This window comes from Paroedura picta, chromosome 6 (assembly GCF_049243985.1).
Source record: "Paroedura picta isolate Pp20150507F chromosome 6, Ppicta_v3.0, whole genome shotgun sequence".
In the NCBI taxonomy this organism is placed as follows: domain Eukaryota; kingdom Metazoa; phylum Chordata; class Lepidosauria; order Squamata; family Gekkonidae; genus Paroedura; species Paroedura picta.
The window spans coordinates 26,621,498-26,645,604 of NC_135374.1; the positions used below are offsets into that span (position 1 = coordinate 26,621,498).

The window sequence follows — 24,107 nt, forward strand, 5'->3', positions numbered from 1 at the left end:
TAACTAATGGCTCTTGATCTAGTGAGAACAACAGATAAGTACAGCAAAGACTTTTCAGCTTAGCTATGACAAGGAGCTTCTCTTCTGGATTGGAGAAAGGAGGGGGGCATTTCAGTGGGTTAGTAGCTTGGCTCATATCAGTTTGGTTGGCTGTCTTAAATTTACAGTATTTTTTTATTTCTTTCTCTTTATAAATTTGAATAGCTTTTTCTCTCTCTGCTTTTCTAACACATTTCCCCCCTAAATTTCTTTTTGTAGCCATTCCACAAAATCAGTAATGGACTTTGTCAATAGCAATGAAAATATTATTTTTGTACATAATACTATCCACCTAATTTCCCAAATGGTAGACAATATTATAATTGCTTGTGGAGGAATTCTACCTTTGTTATCAGCAGCAACATCTCCAACTGTAAGTACAATATTTCCATCTAGTGGGCAAGTTAAAAATTGCATGTTAAGAATAAGATGTCAGATACCTTACTTCTATCCCTGTTTGTTCTTTACAAGGAAAAGGCACTTTTTCCTGAAGCATTTAACTATTTCGTTTCTGTTAATAATTTGTGCAGGTCAAATTGCATTAATGGTGATTTATTATTAATTTATCTGGCAGCAGTTGTTTTAATTTTTACATTATTAAGTACAGAATTATAATGCCTCATTTCCTATGATATCTGTTTCACTTAATATTTCTGGTAAGGGCCTATCGAAAGAGCTGGTCTCATGGCTTAAGTGCCACTTAACATCCAGTCAGGGCAGCTGTCCTGCCCTTGAGTGTCTTTTCCTCCAACTGGCTTGCCCGTCTGTCCAGCAGCCAGCCAATCACCTTCTTGCTTCCACCTCAAACCGCCCCCCCCCCACACACACACAATCTAGTACCCATTGTATTCCTGAATGTTAGGCTTCATAATTAGATTTAAATTTTGTATTTACTTTTTTAAGTTAAGGCAGGGCATCCACAATCAGACTGTCCTTTTAAAAAGTTTAAATTAGTAATGAGGGGCCATATCATGCTGCATAAATGGCACATGTGCAATGACATTACTTCTGGAAACATTTCAGTGATTGAAATAGAATCATAAAAGAAATTTCTCACCTAATCCCTTCCTTTCTTAAATAAGATGTGGTTTTAATACTCTTAACCGCTACACAGCCAGCTTGGTGTAATAGTTAAGAGCAGCAGCTTCTAATATGTCAAGCCAGGTTTGCCCTGCTCATCCACATTTAGCCAGCTGGGTGACCTTGGGCTCATCAAAGTCTTTTCACAGCGCAGTGGTATCAGGGCTTTCTCAGGCCCACCTACCTCACACGGTGCCTGTTGTGGGGAGAGGAAGGGAGTAAGAGTATAAGCTGAGACTCCTATTAGAGAAAAGTGGAGTGTAAACATCAATTCTTTTTCTATAAATAGTAGCAATAAAAATCCTATTACAAATTAAAAACTTTTGCTCAATTCTTGCTGCACAAGTAATACTGACCAAGTTATTACCAGAGAAACTTGGGGTCTTTTCTGATTAACTAGAGGGAAGAACCATTTTCTTAACTATTAAGTTGCCTTGAGCCCCTCACTACAGACCACTGTTTTCCATGAAATTCTGCTAGAGGAATGATACCAGTGGAATCAGCGACAGGAAGGATGAAATAGCAGAAATTCTAAACTTCATTTGTATCTAGTCCAGAGACTTGAGTATCTAGATATGTATATCTAGTTTCCTTCCTTATGACTTGATTTGCCCAGGACAATAATGAACTCAGTACAGGAGATCTTGGGGCCAAACTATACATTACAAATGGCCATGGTTGGAAGCCCCATGCAAGCCATGTACCTTTCAAAGAGCTAAACATGTGCCTTTTCAAATTCTGAAATAATGGAGACCCTTGCAACAATTTTAAAACAGCTAAATATCCCTCTAAAATGGCATCAGCAGCTATGACTTGGACCTGTGGCCACTATAATGTATAGTCTGCCTCTTTGATACTTAAAAAGCAGTTATAAAATAGAATGCACATCTTGGTGTATGGAAATCTTTCAGATGAGATATAACACAATTGTATTGTCCTAGTGATAGATTTTGAAAATTATTGTGAAGCACTACCCTAGTAAGAGCTGAAAGAATGACTGAATTTTCTTTTGAAAATAGGAACAAGTTTAACATTATAAAAAGGAACAAAAGTATATTATCTTAACAGAAACCATCTTTTTATAGTCAAAACAGGAGTAGCAGTATATTTTAATATGTAGTAGACAAAATGGAAAACACTGAAGTCTTCAATAGTATATTTTCATCATACACACTGTAGCATACCTTAGTATCCTACTTAAAGTCTTTTCTTCAGTTTTGGTTGTAGGAATCCCCATAGTCTGGAAGAGGGCTTTAAACTTGTTTAATGGTCTGTATCTTATAATTCTACTAATTGTGTACAAAAGTAATGACATTTAAACTGTGCTTAGACCTTTGAAGTTGTATTGTAAATTTAGATTATCTTACATAAAACCTTCCACACTCTATATATTTTATTATTATATTATTATATAAAATATAATTCACTTCTTCCAAGAATGAAAATATTTCATAGAATTTTTTTCCAGAGCTCCACAAATTTTCCTTTTTTTAATCAAAAAATTGGGGGGGGGGGAGCTTTAAGGGAGCCTCTTTTTATGTAAGCTTCTGCTTCTCTAGTTCAGCCAAGCTTTATATACTAGACTAAATATTACTGCATTTTTGGAATCCCACTCAGACCTATAGATCAGTGGTCCCCAATCCCTGGTCCGGGGACTGGGACCGGTCCGTGGATTAGTCGGTACCGGGTCGCAGCTCCTTCTTGTCTTCTTCCCCGGCTGCTGCCTCCAAAGCTGCCCTGCCACTCTGCCGCTGGCTCACCTTTGGTACTCTCCAGTGGCTGCCATGGCTGAGGCTCCCCCTCGGCGTGGCACTGCACAGCTGCTGCTGGCAGCGCCCCCCCGTGGGCGGCGGGAAGTCAGGGGCACCGGCAGGAAAGCAAGCGGAGCAGGGGTCAGGCGGCGGTGACGTCCCTCAGAAAAAGACTACTCCCCGGGGCCTCAGTAAAATTGTCAAGTGTTGACCGGTCCCTGGTGATAAAAAGGTTGGGGACCACTGCTATAGATGCTTTGTTGAAGGATGTGGATATTTACACACCTGCCTCTGCAGCCTGCAGTCATTATTTATTAATTTAATGTGTTGATTGCCACTCCTGGACCAGGCTGACTCATGGTGCTTTACAATTACCCCCCCCCCGAAATAGTAGATAAAACAACAGAAAACAAACCCTTCGGCAGCAAAAAAATCGTGGTCCCCAACCCCCGGTCTGAGAACCGGGACTGGTCCGTGGATCAGCCAGTACCGGGCCATGGCTCCTCTTCGTCCTTCTCTCTGGCTGCTCCCTTGGGGGCTGCCATGCCACTCTCCCGCCAACTCACTTTTGGTGCTGCTGCTAGCAGCGTCCCCAGTGGGTGCTGGGAAGTTAGGGGCGCCAGCGGGAAAGCAAGTGGAACAGGGGCTCAGGGGGGGCAACAATGTCTCTTAGCAGAAGACTACCCTCCCCGGGCCTCAGTAAAGTTGTCAAGCGTTGACCAGTCCCTGTGATAAAAAGGTTGGGGACCACTGTTCTGGGGCATTCTGAGGAAGAATCCAAAGATCTTCCATGTCCTGGTCTCAACCGAGAGGAACTCCATCTTGCAGGCCCTGTAGAACTGTGACAGCTTTGACAGGGACCTTGGCTCTTTTGGGAGCTCAGTCAAAAAAGGTGTTGGCCCTGGTCGAGGCCGGACATGCCTCCCATGGGCCAGGGACCACCAACACATTTATACCTGCAGAGCAACAAGCCCTGCAGAAGGGCACAAGGAGTCAGGCAGTCCCTCAGATATGTGGGGCCCAGGCAGCGGATAGCTTTAAAGGTCAGCACCAAATCTTAAACTTGATTCAGAATGTGATCAGCAATCAGTGCGGCTGTCTCAGCACCGGCTAGATATGGTTCCTCCAAGAAAGCATCCTTGGGGTCTGAGGGAACCCATGCAGTCAGTGAAATATTGTGTGAAATGAAATCCTTCATACTGCTCCCTTTCTGTTAGCAGAATGTCTTTAGGATGCATCCTAATGTCTATAAATATTTTTCAGAGATAAGAAGATAATGTAAATATGCTTCAGTTCAGTTTATTTGGTTGGATCCAGCAAAATTCTACTTGAATTAGGGATCCCGCATAAACAATTGTAGAATAAAAAGTCTCTAGCAGCTGCTTGTTCTAAGTCAAACTTATTGTATCTCCCAATTGTATTTCTGCTTGTGCAACTCATTCTTGGGCACTAGGTGTAAAGCATGATTCTTGTGCAAGTGGAACTGCATGCAGTTCTAAACTGGTTTACTCAGAATCGTATTAAAATTTTCTCAGTGGGGCTTTCTGCAAAAAAAAAAAGTACCTTAGGGTTGTGTTGTAAGTCTGTTTATATTTCTGCTTTTGCATGGTCAAATCCAAGGCATTGTGCAAAAAAGGGAGAATCATTGCTAGAGCATATGCTCAGGACACAAAAGGTCCTGGCTTCAGTCCCCTGCTTGTTCACTTAGAAAAGTACTCAATTGGTAGTTTAAGGTAAGATTGCAACTTAGAATCTTGGAGAGGTACTGTCATTCAAGACCACATTGTACTTAGTAGGGATTGGCACAAACCTTATCCATGTGACAGTTACCTCCAGAATAGATTTCTGTAACTTGGGGGCTTTCCGCACCGGGATCTTTGTAGCAAATTGGTTGCTGAATGAAAAATCGCCATTTAAAATAGTGGAATTCGTCGTTATGCATACCTGCCTTTGTAGTGGAATCCAGTTGCGTTTTGTAGCGTTTCCCACAGGCTTCCGGTCTCGGCAAAAATCGCTAGAAAGGAAGTGCTATTGCCAAGCTCGTCCCGCCCCTGGCCGTCAAGCAGCCAATGGGCAGCCGTTAGCATGCTCCCAAACAGCCCCTTTCCCTTTAAGAAAGTTAAAAAAAAAAAAAAAACAGACCCATTGCAATGAATCTGTGTTGATTCGTTGCAATGGAGAGACCCATCCAGCTGCCTGGTGTGTTTGAGCTGTCGTTTGATCGTTGCCACGCTCCCTCCGAGTGAAAAAAAAAATCCCCCCCCCCTCACGGGCCCGATTTTTGGCTGAATGAATGTGTAAAAAATAAAGGGAAAATACATCAGCAAACGGGCTTTTCTGTTGTTTGTGCTTAGTGACTCTGTGGAGGGACTGAAGCCGGGGAAGCCTCTAAACAGAAAGAGGCTCGCTGGTGCGTTTATCCCCGCTCGCTCGGAGAAAAAAAAAATGGTGATTGCTTCGCCGGAAGATCAGAGGAGAGAGCCAGGGGGAGGGACTTTGTAGAAACCGCAACAATGTTAACGCACAGGTCTTTTTCGCTAGTGTTGCAGATTGGTTGCAGGAGTGTATCGCTTTCCGGAGGGTGAATCCACTTTTGGGGATTTCCCTGAAAGCGCTACAAGGAAGCGCTTTTTGTAGATCGTTTTCACGTGTGTGGCAGATTGTCAACGACGTTGTGCATAACGGCAAATCAGTAGCGTTTTCAATTGGCAACCATTGTGCGATTTTGAAGGCGTGCGAAAAGCCCCTTGCTCTACGCAGGCCTACCCTTGTCCCTGATCTGGAAACTTCAGTTAGGGCAAAATGCAGCTGCTAGGGTCCTCACCGGCACATCTTGGAGGGCCCACATCCAGCCTGTGCTGAAGCAGCTGCATTGGCTGCCAATTGCTGCCTGGATTAGATTCAAGGTTTTGGTTTTAACCTTTAAGGCCTTATGCGGGTTGGGACCCACATACTTGAGGGACTGCCTGTCATCCTATGCCCCCTGCAGGGCCTTGTGCTCTGCGGGTGAGAATTTACTGGTTGTTTCTGGCGTGCCTAGCCTCAACCAGGGCCAGAGCCTTTTCGGTCCTGGCCCCTACCTGGTGGTATGAACTCCCGGGTGAGCTACGGGCCCTGCGGGATTTGCCAGCTTTCCACAGGGCCTGTAAAACGGAGCTCTTCCACCAGGTCTATGGTTGAGGTTGGGGTCAGCGAATTAGAACTACCCTCCCTCCGCTGGGATTGGAAGTTAAATCATTCCGTTCCATTCTCCCTGCTGCTCTAGTAGCGGGGGGTGGAAATGTGACTATTTTCCGTCATGTTGGGATTTGTAAAGTCTTTTAATATGTATTTTTTAATAAGAGCCTCTTGTGGCGCAGAGTGGTAAGGCAGCAGACATGCAGTCTGAAAGCTCTGCCCATGAGGCTGGGAGTTCAATCCCAGCAGCCGGCTCAAGGTTGACTCAGCCTACCATCCTTCCGAGGTCGGTAAAATGTGTACCCAGCTTGCTGGGGGGTAAACAGTAATGACTGGGGAACGTACTGGCAAACCACCCCGTATTGAGTCTGCCATGAAAACGCTAGAGGGCGTCACCCCAAGGGTCAGACATGACCCGGTGCTTGACCCTGTAAATTTACCTTTAATGGATATTTTAATGGGATTAAGACTACTGTTACCCGGGAAATAAATCTAATAATAATAATAATGTATATTTTTATATGTTATATCCATTGAGTCTCTTTATTCTAATTCTAATTGATACATATATTGAATACTTTGTCAAACAGTGGTGGTGACTGTAAATAAAAGACTGAAATTTAGATGGCCTGTTTTCAAGTTAATCACTTTTAACAAATGAAATATTCCAGTTGCAAGCTGAGTTCTTGATTTTAAGATATTTGGCTTCAATTTTGCATTGTATTTTCATTTGACTGTAACGTTTCTTTTTCTTTTTGTTATCTGTTGTCGGCTTTGTCTATTGCATGTCCAGGGCTCTAAGGTTAGTATTACTGCTTCAAGTTTCAGTTTTTGCATTTAGAATCTGTTTTTTTTATTTTTTAGTATTGTTCAGTTCTTCAGTTTTTTTCCTTGCCTAGAGCAAATAAAGTTTTGTATACTTTCTAAAACTTTCCCAAAAATGTTCATCACATTTTAACATAAATATATTGGGCTTAATCTATAAGTACCACTCTCAAAAGCAGCTGTACCTGTGTTACTTTGATTTGGATATATCATGACGTAGGATGACAGACTGACTGGATAGTGTCACCATTTTACATCTCTCTGCATGTTTTCTGTGTTCAGTGTTCTCTTACAGCCATTGGCACATGTGGAAAAGCTATTCTGTACACAGAGTCCTACATGAGATGGGATATTTGGAGCAGGGTAATTGGCAGGGTAATGCTATTGCTTCCAAGAAAATACTTGTACAGAATTAAAACATTGATGCTGTATCAATCTTAACGCCAATGGTAAATGTCAGGCAGAAGCTAGTAGCCCAGGTGATTAAATTATAGTTTACTTAAAACATTAGCATTTACACTGTAGAAAGACCCATTGCTGTTTATGAAAGGCATGGTTTGATATTGAGACCTGCATCAAGAAAGGACAAAAAAGACATGAAGGGAAAGGAGACCTAAATCAATAAAGGGGAGGTAGTGACTTTGAAGAACATTTAAGGATGCAAAATATTTGGAAGGTAGAATTAACATATCCCCTGTCACTAAGGCAAGTAGACTAATTTTCTTTGGAAACTCATAGTATAGACCGCAGAGCTGAATAAGCACCTTGCAAAAGTAGTGCTCATCTGTTGTGTTCCTTGCCTTGCATTATAGTGATATCACTGCATGGCCTGATTGCCATGATTAGTTTGATCACAGGAGTGCTTCTCCACATGCTACAATTTTTTAAACTGAAGGGTGCGGATGATGTTATGTCTTCATATCTGATTACTTATATTTGACATCAGTGCATTTCGGGCATACTCTGTGGCTGGGATCAGTAGGAACAAAGAGAGCCTCGCCCAGTTGCTGCAGCAGAAGGGAAAAATTAGAGCAGCAGACCTTCATTTTTCCTTGGACATTTTCGAGAATGAGAATGTGGTGCCATTCTAACATATGAAACTTGTCTGGTGAATTTAACTGGTCAAAAATAAAAATTCTACAGAAAGCTGAAACGTCTTCCATAAGAACATATTGGAATATTATTTTACTTCACTAAAATCAGGATGGAGGCTTTTCTGTCTAATGCAAAGTGACAATTATTAGGAAATTTAAGGGTTTCAGCTAAAGTTACATTTCTTTTTTTAATAGATTTTTATTTTTCAAAAAAGAACAAAGTTACATTTCTGATCTGTGTGTTTCTTTACATATGTGAATCTGCATTATTGTTATATAATTCTAGATACATCATATTAGGTATATGGTGACAATAATACTTTTTTGCTGCAGTGATTAACATAACAGTTGATGCTTTATGGCACTGTGCCCTTGGTACATTTTGGTAATAGTGCTGTATTAGGATGAATTTCCAGTCATGGTCCTCCGCACAGAATTTTAGAATTTTCTGCGTGCAAAATTGTGCAGGGAAAATTATAGCACCCAATAATTCTGCTGCAGCTTCTGGCTACATGTGTTTTTATAGGATCATTTTTGAAATGTAATTGCATGAGTTGTACAAGAATTATAGAGCTAGTGACACCTTTTTATGGCATCAGTTGTCATGGACTATCATACCTTATCAGATAAAGAATTGTCCCAGTATAAGTGCTAGGTTGTGGACTGATGGCAGTAATTTCTTTGTTTCTCGTGATGATGTTGGAATAAGCTTTATTGTTCTATGCACGATTTCAATATATTGGAAAGGATGTTTTATGAGCATACCTCAAATGTGGGGCATCCTGCTCCTAGCTCTCCAGAAAGGTACAGTGTCTTTATCTTCCAGTTTGGCTGTCTTTGACACGAGTAACTAAAATACAGGCAAAAGAGGGAATCCTGCCAGTCATGTGTCTAGTTTATCCATATTATCCCACTCATTGGTTCATATAAGAAGCATTCATTTTCTTAATTGTAAAGGAATTTCACATCATTTAATACAGCATCCAAATTTAAATTCATTTTGTAGTAGTTGCTTTGAGTTTCATCGCAGGCAATTTGAAGTAAGGAAATGTACAAAAATATTTCATTCACATGTGATTGATCAGAAGTCTAATGTAATGTTTTTTTTTCTTTGAAAGACTGAATTGGAGAATATTGAAGTAACTCAGGGTATGTCAGCAGAGACAGCAGTGACTTTCCTCAGCCGTCTGATGGCCATGGTTGATGTTCTAGTATTTGCCAGCTCACTAAATTTTAGTGAAATTGAAGCTGAAAAAAACATGTCTTCTGGAGGCTTAATGCGACAGTGCTTAAGGCTTGGTAAGTTTGCACCTCAGTGCATTAAAAATTATTTACAGATCAAGAAGAAGAATTGGTTCTTATATGCCGCTTTTCTCTACCTGAAGGAGTCTCAACGTGGCTTACAATCGCCTTCCCTTTACTCTCCCTACAACAGATACCCTGTGAAGTAGGTGAGGCTGAGAGAGCCCTGATATTATTGCTCGGAACAGCTTTATCAGTGCTGGTGAGGCCAAGGTCACCCAGCTGGCTGCAGGTGGACTTGCCAGGTTAGAAGTCTGCACTCCTAACCACCACACTAAGCTGGCTCTCTCTACACCAAGTATATTTAGATGCTGACCTAATTTTAGTAACTTTGAGTTGCTCTGGGATCACTAAAATGGATGAACTTGCTAGATTCAAATCTAGTAATACTTCAGAAACCAATAAAATTTAGGAGGGATAACCTTTCAAAAGTCAGATACAAGTGTCACTGCTCTTTATGTGATTTTTATGTTCTCAACTTTGGAAACTTTATGTGATTTTTATGTTCTCAACTTTGGAAACTATATCCATGGAAGAAGTTGTACCATTGCATTTCTAGATACACTTTCAGATTTGATATTCAAGTTTAAAATGAATATAATGCTAAAAAAAGGCTTGTGAAATAAACTGTCTATTTATTTTTAAGAGTACTTCTGCAGGTCTTCACTTTTTGGGGTAGGGGTTTGGAATAGGTATTTCCTCCAGAAATTTGACATCCCCGAACCATAGAAGCCAGCAACAGTTGAATATATATATTGAATATATATATTGAATATATATATTGAATATATAAATATAAATATATATATATATATATATATCACTTTTCATGTTATCATTAATATGACTGCGAGCTTGGACACGGTCACTGCCATTCTAATCTTGGAGGGACCACATCCAGCCTGTGCTGAGGCTGGCATTGCTTGCCGGTTGCAGCTCAGATCAAGTTGGTATTAATCTTTAAGGCCATCTGTGGTATGGGCCCCACATATCTTCAGGACCACCTAACTGGGCTTTGCACTTGGACGGTGCTAATCTGTTGGAGATCCCTGGCCTGAGGGGGGTACTCCTGGCCTCGACCTGGGCCAGAGCCTTTTCAGTCCTGGTCCCAACCTGGTGGAATGAGCTCCCAGGTGAGCTGTGGGCTCTGACAGAACTGCCTTAGTTCCGCAGGACCTGCAAAACAGAACTCTTCCACCAGGTCTTTGGCTGAGGCCAGGGCAAGTAAGTTCTGGGCCCCTCCATCTTTGTGTTAGGCAGGACAGCAGCCTGCTTAGGCAACCTCTGTGGGAGGGTATGTATGAATGAGTCTGTGAGCCAAGGGGTGGGATTTTGGTCATCGTCTAAGTCAGGAGTAGTCAAACTGCGGCTCTCCAGATGTCCATGGACATCTGGAGGGCCGCAGTTTGACTACCCCTGATCTAAGTGGTTTATGGAGTTTAATGGGGTTTGGGATTTTTAGGCTTTTATGGGGGTTTTGTATGATGATTTTAGATTGTGACCCTTCATGAGCAACTCAGTGAGAGTGGCGAGATAAATCAAAACATTAAAAAACTAAATAATGACAATTAACAGGAATTATTTCATTTGCCATGCAAATTATTCATAGTTTTACTATCTGAGTTACATCAGTGTAAGGATTTTAAAGAAAAATGTATCTAACTCAGATTATAAACAGAGATTTTTTAATAGGCTAAGGGAATTCGGATTCCTTTTGTATCATGGCTGTTGGGACTTTTCCATTAATATTTTCTTCTGTTGCGTGATTATTAGCATACTTTGACAAAATGTGTTATAAACTATGGGATGTAAAGAAAGTGGACTCAGTCATTTTAAAGGAGCCTTTTATTATGATTTTGATATTTGTTTTTGAGTAATGATCAAAGTAATGACCAAAGAAGTGTGTCCGCCCTGAACCTTTGGGGCGGGCGGTATATAAATGTGAAAAATAAATAAAATAAATTAAAGCCTGATGTCATAACCCCATCCTCCTAGATACACTGTATACAAACTATTTTTTAAATGATGTTGACTAGATTGGGAGTTGTACTAGATATCCCTGGAGGTCCCATCCAATTCTATGATTCTATGACTAATTTACATTATGTAGGAAGCAGTGGGCAACATCACAGCCCTCAGAGGAGTCTGAGGACAAAAGAAAATTAATGATAGAATAAACTATTGATTAACTCTATAATAGATATTAAAATAGATTTTTTGAAGAATGATTCTTGACCATGAGGAAATACACAACCAAAGGAAATCGGCGTTTTCTGAGAATCTGCAGTTTTGAAAACTTATTACATGCACTTTTAAAATAGTATTTTAAAGTAAGCATCTATTATAATTTTTGAAAAACATTTGTTCCAAAATACTAAATATCATGGTTGCATTCATAACACCATTCTCCTTTAATTGTGCTTGTCACACTTGATATTAGTATCAAAACTACAACTGCCTTTTGATAACATCTCCTTGCTTAACGTAGAATCATGTAATTATAGAATTGCTTTCAAGTACAATGCACAATGCAAGAAAAGCAAGACTAGAGTATCCGTGAAAGATGGCTGTCCCACTGCAGTTTAGAGACCTCCAGTGAGGTCACAACTTCTCTAGATAATTGGTTTAATTTTTAAATTGCCCTTACATTTCCTCAATCAAGATCTGCTCACGTAACAAGTTTTTTTGATCTAGTCTTGCTGAGACAGTAGTGTTTGCTCTTCTCTGACACAGCCCTTCAGATTCTTCAAGCCTATTGTATTTCCCCCCATAGTCTGTTCTTTCCCAAGTTTCAGTTTTTTCTCATAAGACATCTTCCTGAATTCTGACTAACCTTGTTGACTTCCTGCACAGAATGGGACACAGTACCTGAATAGAATCTGACTTGTAGAGTGTAAAGTGGAACGATTACAGCCTCGTAATTTGAATACTATGCCTATATTATTATAGTTGTCTTGAATTACAGCCACATTGCAACCACATCACACTGCTGATTAATGTTCATTTTGTGATTAACAGCATTCCTGAGATCATTTTTCCATGTTATATTGCTGTACCTTATATCCTCCATCCCATACCTGTGCATGTGATTAGTTTTGCCTAACTGCAGAACATTTAATTTTTCTTTATGGTGCCATTGGTTATCATTTTTGATGCACTGGGGTTTCCTTGAAGGCTTTCTACATTTATCCTTTTCATTCTAGCTACAGGCCTTGCTGAGGAAAAGAAGTGACCTTGTTTGCTCTGGTGGATGATTTCCACTTACAGATTGATAGGGAGGATACTTGCTATTAATTTTGTTGTACCTTCCAGCTACCTTCAACATAACTGATCACTCATTTTTATTGTAGTGCTTGGCCCATTGTGAAAGGATTTAAAGGGAAAATACTTAAATGGTTTACATTTCTTTGTTAGCAGCTTGTATTAGAAAAGTTGTGATGCAGTTTTTGAACAAATGGTATTTGTTATTTTTTAACCTACAATGTTCTGCAAGGTTCAGGGCATTTTAATATCTGCATAAGGCCATTGAACCAGATTGTCTGAAGCTCTGGAATAGGGTGTCATCAGTGTGTTATTGATGCTTTATATCTTTAGACTACAGAATAATCCATGTCTGCTCTAGGCCAGTGCCTGTTAGCCATGGTCAAGTGGTTGATGAAAATAAGTTTGCCAGCTCCGGGTTAGGAATACCTGTAGACTTTGGGAGTGGAGCTGAAAGTAGGCAGGATTTGGGGTGGGGAGAGACCTCAGTAGAGTATAATACTATGGAGTACAGCCTCAAAAAAAAAAAATTCCAGACAGTTTTAGGATAGAATAAAGCAGAACTATTTCAGAGTGCATTCAATCAGTACATTTGCTGGCAGTCTTCTGGTATTGTCTGGTGCCTTGTTTGTTACGTTTAATTGAAAATGTTTTTTTAACTATCATGTTAGCTCCTTTGAGTCCTTTGTAATTCACTTTTTTTCCTAAATAACTCATTGTGAGAGTCAATTTTAATTTTATATTAGCCTGATTATAAATCATTAATATTTTGCTTTGGAAAACTTAGAATATGGGAAAATTCAAGTGGGTTGTTGTGTTGGTCTGAAGTAGCACAAGAAAAATTTAGTCCAATAGGACCTTTAAGACCAACAAAGAATTAGTCAAGGCGTGAGCTTTCGTGTGCAGGCACACTTCCTCAGACAAAATGGCAGAAACTAAAACCTTTGTACAAAACGCCACAAATCAGCACAGCATTACCAGTTTTTAGGTTCAAGTGATTTTTAATAATACTGAAATATTTATTTGGAAGAATCTATGTGCTCAAGTCTTAACAGGAGAACCAGGTGAAAGCTCCATGACTCAATCCTCCAGCTTATTTTTTGTTGTTGGGTGGAAAGGAGTTAATTGTTTTTCTCCTTATGAAATTTTTCTGACTTTGCACACCCTATTTGAGGTTAGCACAATACTATGTGAGGAAAGAGTTAACCCATTCCCTCTAAAACAACTACTCTGACCCTCCCCCCAACGCCCTTGTTGCCATTTACCAAGATTTGGAATTTGTAGATCTGCCATTTGTAGATCTTAAGTCCCAAAGACAGATTATATTATTTCTTGGTGGCTTTGAAATGTTATTATTGGTCTACTGATTTACATGAAACATGATTATTATATTAGGTACTCTGATGTGATTTCTTTGAACTCTTATAGTTTGTTGTGTTGCCGTACGAAACTGCTTGGAATGTCGACAAAGACAAAGGGATAGGGTCAACAAATCATCACTAATCAGCAGTAAAACTCAGGAGACTCTTCAGGGTATAAGTGCAGCCACTACTGCTAAGGTAAACTGTTGTGCCGAATATGTAAGTCTGTCTAAAGTAAACAAATTAAAGAATCCATAAAACACATCATCCCTTACTTTATATTGAGAGCAATGATTTGTAGCATGATGAAATAAGTATTCTGTTCAGTGCTTGAGGCATTCTTTTCAACTGGAAAAGCCTCTCCTCCTGGTTTGTCCTTCACAAGGTTAATATTGACTTCAAAATAAGCCTACCTTCACCAAATGAATTATGTATTTTTTTTATTATTATTATTATTATTATTATATTTATACCCCGCCTCCCCCCGAAGGCTCGAGGCGGCTTACATAAACCCGTCCCCTAAAACCATAAAATGACAATAAAAACCAATGATTTACAATAATTGTAACAGCGATGGCGTAGCCTACTCATTTGCTCTCCGCATCCTCATCTACGGTGGGGGGTGACGCTCTCTACCACCAGTTTGTGAGGGGGGGGCTGATCTTCTTTCCGCCCGGCCTCAGTTATAAGCCTGGCGGAAGAGCTCCGTCTTACAGGCCCTGCGGAATGCTGGTAATTCCCGCAGGGCCCTCAGCTCTTCCGGGAGCTCATTCCACCAGGTTGGGGCCAGGACCGAAAAGGCCCTGGCCCTAGTCGAGGCCAGGCGGGCTTCCTTGGGGCCGGGAACGACCAGTAGGTTAGCCCCCGCAGAGCGTAAAGCCCTGCGGGGGATATAGGGCAAAAGGCGGTCCCTCATATATGCTGGGCCTAGACCACGGATGGCCTTGAAGGTCAAAACCAAAACCTTGAACCTGATCCGGAAGGCGACCGGTAACCAATGCAGCTGCCTCAGAACTGGCTGGATGTGAGCCCTCCATGGTGTAGCTGTGAGGACTCTAGCAGCCGCATTTTGGACGAGTTGCAGTTTCCGGATCAAGCCCAGAGGCAGGCCGGTGTAGAGCGAGTTACAGAAATCTAGTCTAGAGGTGACCGTCGCATGGATCACTGTGGCCAGGTGTTCAGAGGACAGATAGGGCGCTAGTAGCCGAGCCTGGCGAAGATGGAAAAATGCCCGGCTAGCTACCTGTTTAACCTGTGCCTCGAGTGTTAGTGAGGCATCGATGGTCACCCCTAAATTCCTGGCCTGAGATGCGATATTAAGTTGCGTCCCGGCCAGAAAGGGTAAGCGCGCTTCCTGATCTGCCCCCCTACGGCCCAACCACAGAACCTCCGTCTTGGAGGGGTTGAGTTTCAGGCGACTCTGCTCGAGCCATCCAGCTACGGCTTCCAAACATCTGGCAAATGGATCTGGGGGGGAGTCCGGGTGGCCATCCATGAGGAGAAAGAGCTGGGTGTCATCAGCGTACTGGTGGCAACCCAGCCCATAGCTCCGTACCAGTTGAGCCAGAGGGTGCATAAAGATGTTAAATAATGTAGGAGAGAGCACCGAGCCCTGTGGGACCCCACAAGGGAGCCGGTAAGGGCCCGATACTTCCTCTCCCACGGCTACCCTCTGTGTCCGGTTTTGGAGGAAGGAGCGTATCCAGCGTAACGCTGTACCCCTTATCCCCGTACCGGCAAGGCGGCTCGCTAGCAGCTCGTGATCGACCACGTCAAACGCGGCCGACAGATCTAAAAGAACTAGCACAGCAGAGCCACCTCGGTCAAGCTGGCGACGAAGGTCATCCAACAAGGAGACCAACACAGTCTCCACCCCATGACCAGGGCGGAAGCCAGACTGGTATGGATCGAGTGCCGAAGTATCTTCCAGGAACGCTAGGAGCTGGTCCGCCGCAGCCCTTTCCACCACCTTACCCAGGAACGCTAGATGCGCTACTGGGCGGTAGCTTGCAGGGTCATGTGGGTCCAGGGATGGCTTCTTGAGGAGAGGGCACACCATCGCCTCCTTCAGCACCTCAGGAAACTCCCCCAACTGGAGAGAGCAGTTAACAATATCCCTGAGCTGCTCACCTATCCGTCCATCCCTCCCCTTAAGGAGCCAAGACGGACAGGGATCAAGGGGGCAGGTGGTTGCCCTCATCCTCCCCAGCAACCCGTCCACTTCGGATAAAGAGAGCCGCCTGAAGCCATCAAACGTTACCTCCAAAGGCGGCCAACGGGCCTCTAGTTCATTAACTGTATTAACTGTAGCTGGAAGGGAGTGGCGGAGCGACAAGACTTTATCCGCGAAATGGCTCGCAAATGCCTCACAGCTGATGGTCAAATTCCTACTATTTTGGCGCCCATCTTCCAGGGCGGTAAGAGATCTAACAACCCTAAATAGTTGAGCTGGGCGAGAGCTAGCGGATGCAATTTCCGCGGCAAAGAATTCACGTTTAGCCGCTTTCACTGCCATCTCATACGCCCTCATAAACGTGCGATGAGATGTTCTTGTAGCCTCGTCACGGGCCTTCCGCCACACTCGCTCTAGTCGTCTCAATTCCCTCTTCTTCTCCCGGAGCTCCCCAGTAAACCAGGGTGCCCGTTTGAGTCGAGGGCAGAGAAGACGTCTAGGAGCAATCTCGTCTATGGCAGCCGACAGGCGGGACTGCCAGTCCTCCACCATGGCCGCTAACGAGATGCCGGGAGGTTTCGGGTCCCGCAGAGCATTCTGGAAACCAATTGGATCCATGAGTCTCCTTGGGCGGGCAAAAATGCGCCCGCCGCCCAACTGGGGAGGGGGTGGGGTCTTGATCCGAGCCCGCAGGGCATAATGGTCTGACCATGGTACGGCCAAAGCTGTATCCAGAACCACCTCTATCCCTGCCCCAAAGATCAGGTCGAGGGTGTGGCCGGCCTGATGGGTGGGCCCAGCAACAAATTGCGAGAGCCCCAGCGTCGCCATGGCCGACACTAGGTCCGAGCCAAGTCCTGGGGGCAGCGCGTCCGCATGGACATTGAAGTCCCCCAAGATTATAAGCCTGGGGTACTGCAAGGCCCAGGCGGCCACCGCCTCCAGCAGGCTCGGCAGGACATCTGGTTGGGCGTTGGGCGGACGGTATACCAACCAGATGGCCAAACTCTCGACTGAGTCCAACCCAATACCGACGCACTCCACTCCCCTGATGTCTGGGGCCGGGAGAGCCCTGTAGGAGAAATCCTCCCGGACCAAGATTGCCACCCCCCCTCCCCTCCTATGGACCCGGGATTGGTGCAGGACCGCAAACCCTGGGGGGGCAAGTTCCTTTAAGGCGACTGTTTCGCCACCCCTCGCCCAGGTCTCAGTCACACACGCAAGGTCGGCCCCAGACTCCGCGAAAAATTGTTGCAGAGTTGAGGCCTTGTTGTTGATTGACCTTGCATTGCACAGGACCAAGACCGGGTCCACCCTTGCCTCCTCCCCCGTATATCTGGGGATGGGACGGAGGTTAGAAGGGCAGCGAGCACGCCTCGGGCGTCTGCCGTGTAACCACGGCTTGGCCCAAGGACTAACACAAGTGCTCTCTGACCTTCTCTTGTCTAACCTCCTCCCCCAGCCATATCGCCCTTGACCCATTATGGACGAGATCCCGGCCCCAACTTGGGCCCCCCCTCGTGGTGGTACCCCTCCAATCATACTCCCAGGGGAACAAACCCTCAGCTAACTAGCTGCCCTAGAACCCTAGCACTAATACTCCTAGGTTGCACTGAATATCCCGAATTCCACCCACTAAACCCACCCTAACCTCCCTCCCTAACCTTATCTCTGCAAGCCAGCAGTCCTATTTCACCAGCAGGCTAGGGCCTAGTCAGATCCCGCCTCGAGGGGGTTCTCACGACCTTGCCCCCCACTGGTTCCAATAGATCCCTGCTAGGGCACCTTAACTTATCTAATTCCCCGTAGATGGCCTTGAGTATGCCCGTATTCTTATCCTTATCTTGCCCCTCCCCCTCAACCCCCTAATGAGCTGATTCGTGCAGGTGCTGAGTCCAATTTCCACTTTAGTCGGTCGCCTGGAGGTCCAGGGCTGCGTTTCCCGGATGATCTTCACGACCCTGCCAGGTCAAGCCACTAGAGAGCGCAGGATGGTAGATCTTCGTAATGCCGGTTCGTAGCTTAAAGTGGTAGCACAGCTCCGAAGGCCTCCCAGGCCAGCAGCTCACAATAGACCAAAGGCCCTTGAACGCCCCACCCAGCGGCAGGGCCAGCAGGGAATACGCAGGGAGATCTTCCTCCGCAGCTTGATTTCTTAAGTTTGGGGTGCTGGTTCCACACACTTGCCAAGCAAATGGCTGCCCAAACCCTGGACGCTGCTCCGCGGTCTCTCTCCAGTCCCTTGCCGTGCAGGAGCGCGTTTCAGTTGCTGCGGCCTCACCCACGATTCCCACGCTGGTAGGGACTTCTTCTTTTGTCTCCCTCTGTGGACTTAATCGGGGAACAAGCCTAAAGGCAGCTCCCCAGAGGGAGGAGGGTGAGCTTGCAGACGTGAGGAATAAGGAGCAGGTGAGGAGGGGGGGAGGGCGAGGGGGGGTGAACGGTAGCGTTTCCACTACACCCCCGACTTGAGTTGCATTCCACAGCTGCAATAAATCCAGCCGGGTGTCTTTATCAAGCCGCAGGGTCGTCACTCCCTTTACTAGCTCTGCGTTCTCTCTGTTCTTTCTGTTCTGCCCATCCCCCTCCCTCGTCGCTCTCACCGCACTCACTGTTCTCAGCTCTGTCCAGTTCTTTTTCCAGTTCTTTTTCGAGTCAGTTCCGTCGGGTGAGGGGGACCAGGTGGTTCTTTCTAAAATCCTCCCCAAATACAGATAAAAAAGGATGCTTGAAGCCTCATTAAAACCCATTTTCCTTAGGCGTTGGGTGGAGCATTAAACTCCACAACTGACCGCGCCGCCATCTTATCTCCCGATTTTTGGACATTATTAGTTCAGTTTTGTTTCAGTGATATTATCACTGAACCGCTCAGGTGTGTTCCATATGCAATCAAAGTAGTTGTTGGTACAAATGCTACCAATATTTTCTTATCTTAGGAACAGACTATGTTAGGGAAGTAGTATGAAATAACTTTGAATACAACTGGAGTTAGAGATCTGTGACTGGATCTCCTATCTCATTAAATTTCTATTATAAATAATACTCAATCACAATATCATTGGGACTATAATACTTGGGTAAGGATTCTTAACCCCTGACCAATTCCGGTGCCATTTTTCTGGTGTATGTTGGGAATGCATATTTCTGTATTTGTATAGGTCCATTTATATTGGAATAAATAGTTAATGGTCTTAGCACTGTTGTCCTTATCCAGTCCCCCCCCCCAACTTTGAAATTATTTCTGTATAGATACAGAGATCTGATCATGGATCTCAGTCTCATCTAGTTCCTATAGTTCCACATTTTATTTGTGAAACCTGTTTTCGGTATATTGCATTAAAAGTATTGAGACACAAAGTACAAGGGTAAGTCAAAAAGGATTGCTACAAAATCATAGAAGTTTTCATTAGACAAAAATATCAAAATGTGAAGCTGTTGTTTCTTGGCATATCCTACATCTAGGTCCATAGACTTCTCTCTAACCCTTCTCCAAAATTGTGTGATATTCAATGTATGCCATGTCAAAACAGCAGTTTTGGTATCCTTGTGTGTGTGTGGGGGGGGGGGGGTCAAATTGTATACCTTTTAAATGTTCTTTGAGTTTGGGGAACAAAAAGAAATCTGAATGGGCAAGATCAGGGCTGTAGGGTAGATCAGTTAAGGTTTTCCAAAGAATGTGCAGGTGCATTGTTGTGATGGGAAATAATTCTTGCCTTTTTCTTACAAATGCAGTTTTCAACTTTTTTTGAAGGCACCCTGGCAAGACTAAGACAAGTTTATTACTGAGATAACTTACATCAGGATTTTTTTTGCAATAAATCTGTGCATGTATGAACTGGAACCCTTGTAGCAATATTTTTTTACTTACCCTTGTATTTGGTTAATTGTGGTAATGGGATATTTGAATCCAGAACTTTCTGAAATTGTTTTACTCTATGTTTAGACTCCATTGGATAATGTTCCTGGGAATTTATCCCCCATTAAAGACCCTGATAGACTGCTTCAAGATGTTGACATCAATCGTCTGCGAGCAGTTGTATTTCGTGATGTGGTGAGTACTATTATATCTCTTGTATTGATAAGAATAATTTCTCTGAAGCAATTCTGTTCTGCCCCCTCTCCAAAACAGAGATACCAGAGCATTTGTGAAACCTTTGGCAGCTCATTTAAGCAATTCTGAAATAATTTGTGTAAACAGAATTTTACCCCATCACTACACAGCACTGTATGGTAATAGATCTCCACTGTATAGTTCAAGTATTTAAGACAGCAGCATGATTTCTCCACAAACTACTTATGATTCAATAGTGATTTTTTTTTTTTGCTATCAAGTCATAGTTGTCTTGTGGTGGCCCTGTAGGGTTTTCAAAGCAAGATGTTGAGAGGTGGTTTGCCATTGTAATAAGGACAATGCTGAAACTGCAGATATTAGCCATGTATTATGTTTCCTACTTTATCATTTTCATTACTGCTTAAAACATTTCTAGAACTCTTTATTTGGATATTTTTAATGACGGGTTTCTGTAAATTCGGGGTACCATCAAAATATGATCAGTGAATCACATACCAGAAAAATGTGGAAATTTTCTTAATGTAATCATATGCCAGGAAAAAATTTCTTATTGTTTCTAGAGCTCCATTAGTTACTGGCAATTTACAGAGTACAGAAAGAAAGCACTATATATTGAGGAGCTTATAATTTAAAACTTGACATACGGGAGGCAGCAAAGGAGGTGACTGATGGAAGTGAAGATAAAGTGAATGAATGTGCTTTATTTTATGGAATAGTTGGGCTTTTGGCATGCAGGTATCTGGAGGCCTCACTTCAAGAAGAACGTAGATAAAATTGAAAGGTTACAGAGGAGAGCGATGAAGATGATCTGGGGCCAAGGGGCCAAGCCCTATAAAGATAGGTTGAGGAATGTTCAGCCTGGAGAAAAGGAGGTTGAGAGGAGACATGATAGCCCTCTTTAAGTATTTGAAAGGTTGTCACTTGGAAGAGGGCAGGACACTGTTTCCGTTAGCTGCAGAGGAGAGGACACGCAGTAATGGGTTTAAACTACAAGTACAACGATATAGGCCAGATATCAGGAAAAAAATTTTCACAGTCAGAGTAGTTCAGCAGTGGAATAGGCTGCCTGAGGAGGTGGTGAGCTCTCCCTCACCGGCAGTCTTTAAGCAAAGGTTGGATACACACTTTTCTTGGATGCTTTAGGATGCTTAGGGCTGATCCTGCATAGAGCAGGGGGTTGGACTAGATGGCCTGCATGGCCCCTTCCAAATCTATGGTTCTATGATTGTATGATTCTATCCTGTGGGGTGATTTCAGATATCGGGCAGTTATTCAAGAGATTTTTGGGATTGTGAGGGTGGAAGCTTGGAGGTGTAAAGGTCATGACCAGGGACATATCTGGATAGAAGAAGAGTAGGAAGAGGTCTATGAGAAAGGTCAGATGGAGTTGGGGAGAAAGGGAATTGTATATGGTTATAGTAGTAATTTAGAAGAGGAAACGGTATAAACAGGGGCTGAAAACTCCATGGATTAGAAAGGTTGAAACCACACCAGGTCTTGTTTTGAAATAGCTTACCTATGATTATAGTAACAGTTTTATTTCCCATAATAATTGCAGTGGCTTTATCTGAGATCTGATTCACAGCCTTATATGTGATCTTATATGTAGTATAGGTAAAAACACCACATGTACAGTATTGTATATATGAGTTAATGCATTCCACCGTATAACATGTTTAACCTACATAAGCTTGTGCACTTGTATGCATAACTTCAATGTAGGTGAGTGTGTCAACTCTTGGACAACTGGTAGAATGATTTTTGGCCTAGATTCATTGTAAAATATGACAGATGTTCAGTACATTTGGCATTACATTTTTTAATTGTATTATGTTGTCTTTTCAATAGGATGATAGCAAACAGGCTCAATTTTTAGCTTTGGCTGTGGTTTACTTCATATCAGTTTTGATGGTCTCCAAGTACCGGGATATACTCGAACCTCAGCGTGAAACTGCAAGGTCTGGAAGCCAGGCAGGTAGAAATATCAGGCAAGAAATAAATTCACCAACAAGTACAGGTACCTCTGTTTTCACGTTCATTGTGTATTTTTGAGGTTATTAGTATTTGACTCTAGAAATAAAATTAAATCCTGAATGAGACAATGTAAGATTTTGTGGCAGCTGTTTTTTTCCATTACTTTGAAAATATTTCTGCTTTTTCCAGTCTAATTCCTAGGATGAGTTGGTCTTGGTATTGGATTGTAGGAGAAAGTCTCTCAAAAGTTGGTATTCACTGAATGCCAGGCTTGTAATCAGATACTTTTATGAATCAAGGCGAGAGTGACAGGGTTTTGTTTTGTTTTCATTTTAATTAATTTTAAATTTTTCAGTTCAGAATTACGGTTGGGTGCTTCGGCGTCCGAAGTGGGTGTTCCCGCCCGAAGCAGCCTCCCCTCCCCCCTGCACCACGGCGCTGGCTGCTTCGGGCTGTCAAAGCACCCAACCCTAATTCAGATTACTGTTTTTATAATTTTATGCACTGATGTACCTTTCTTCATTTCCTTGGTCAGTGTTGTGCTGTTAGCTAGATATTTTGTACTGAAGATAAATGCAAGGATTACCATGAATGTCAAGTTTATCCAGGTCCACAATCTAAGCAAGGGGGATAAATCCTCACACCTGGGTGCTGTTGAAAATAATCCCACTCAGTGAAATTATCATAGAGAAAAATGGCCAACATCACAATGTTTTAGCCATTGTTATCAGATTGGAGACACAACCTGGGTAATATATAGTGTTCCCAGCCTGGCACACTCACTAAAAGCTATTATACGAGGTCAGGATGCCAGCTGACAGATGCATGCCATACAGATACAGCCTGAGTCATTTATACCCACTATTACCTTCACTTTGTTCCAAATTCTTTTCGCCATAAGGTAAATGTATGCCAAATTTTGGGTGACAGAGAACTTAAGATTTGTTTTATCTTTACTGATTATTTTAGTTAAGTTTACAAATCCTTTAACATTTCTGATAAAGGCATGGAATTAGAAGCCGGAATTAAAACCCAGAACACTAACTGGGTTTTCATTTCTTAAGTTGAAGACAGTTTATTTAGGATTGTATTAAACTAATTTAGTTTTTATTTATTGGCAAGCCTAATTGAAATTTTAAATTGTGTTTTTTGGGTTTTTTCATAACCATTGTTTTATTTACATTGAAGCCCGCCTTGAATTATTCATTTAATAAATGTCTTAACTACATAATAAATCCCTAGGAAGCATTATATAATTTTTCTACCTAAGGGCATTCCAGGGTTGTATAGATTCTTACCTAGGAAATCGCTTACCCAGAAACAGATTCTCCTGGTTAGTGAGTGTGGGAAGGATGAAACATCAGTTTGCAATATATTTTAAGAAATCTCAATTGGAATGATTACATTTGTCACCGTAAAATATTTGTGTGTGTGTGAACTGTATGAGGAAGACCAGTATTTGAAGGTAGTTTTGTGAAGGACAGTCCCTAGTTCTATTTCAGCTGCAGTGGAGGAGGGGGGGGATATAGGGTAATGTAGTAGCTCCATGGTGTTATGTCCTTAGCATTTTAGAGCTATTAGTATATCTACTGTAGTCAGAGTTGGGGCTGTCTCACAGCTTGTGAAGAAGCCATAAGTCTCTCTGGTAAAAAATTGTGCTTTAAATAAAACAGTCCTTTTAACTGTGTATATTTCATTATATTCATCTATTTTGTTATGTATTAGTCGGGTATACATAACTTCAGACCAGAAGCCTCTTCAGAATTCATTGTATGATATAATGCCAGTTTTTGTGCAGAGAACTGCATATATGTCTAAATGTGTAGTTTGAAGTCCATTTAACAAGAAATACAAATGCTTAACTAGTTTCTCGGTGGCCTGATATATTTCTGAGAAGCTGTTTAATACAAGAACTATTTAAATTCTTTGGGCCTTCTTGTGTGTTTATGAGAAAAATAGACCCATTAAATCTAATATATAAAAGCTGTATTTCATGCT

The 24,107-nt window shown here is 42.6% G+C and overlaps 1 protein-coding gene and 1 long non-coding RNA gene across 13 annotated transcripts in view; one reads left to right on the forward strand and one right to left on the reverse strand.

Annotated features, from left to right (window-relative positions):
- Positions 1-24,107, forward strand: part of NBEA (neurobeachin) — a 438,607-nt gene that overhangs the window by 86,353 nt on the left and 328,147 nt on the right. For all 12 annotated transcript variants that reach the window (XM_077341872.1, XM_077341873.1, XM_077341876.1 and 9 more), the window contains 5 exons: positions 259-412; positions 9,085-9,265; positions 13,958-14,088; positions 20,007-20,114; positions 21,984-22,152. In XM_077341872.1, coding sequence (XP_077197987.1) covers positions 259-412; positions 9,085-9,265; positions 13,958-14,088; positions 20,007-20,114; positions 21,984-22,152 — 743 coding nt within the window. The remainder of the gene's footprint in view (positions 1-258; positions 413-9,084; positions 9,266-13,957; positions 14,089-20,006; positions 20,115-21,983; positions 22,153-24,107) is intronic.
- The window catches only part of LOC143839623 (uncharacterized), a 116,025-nt gene that overhangs the window by 46,657 nt on the left and 45,261 nt on the right, over positions 1-24,107 (reverse strand). The window lies entirely within an intron of this gene.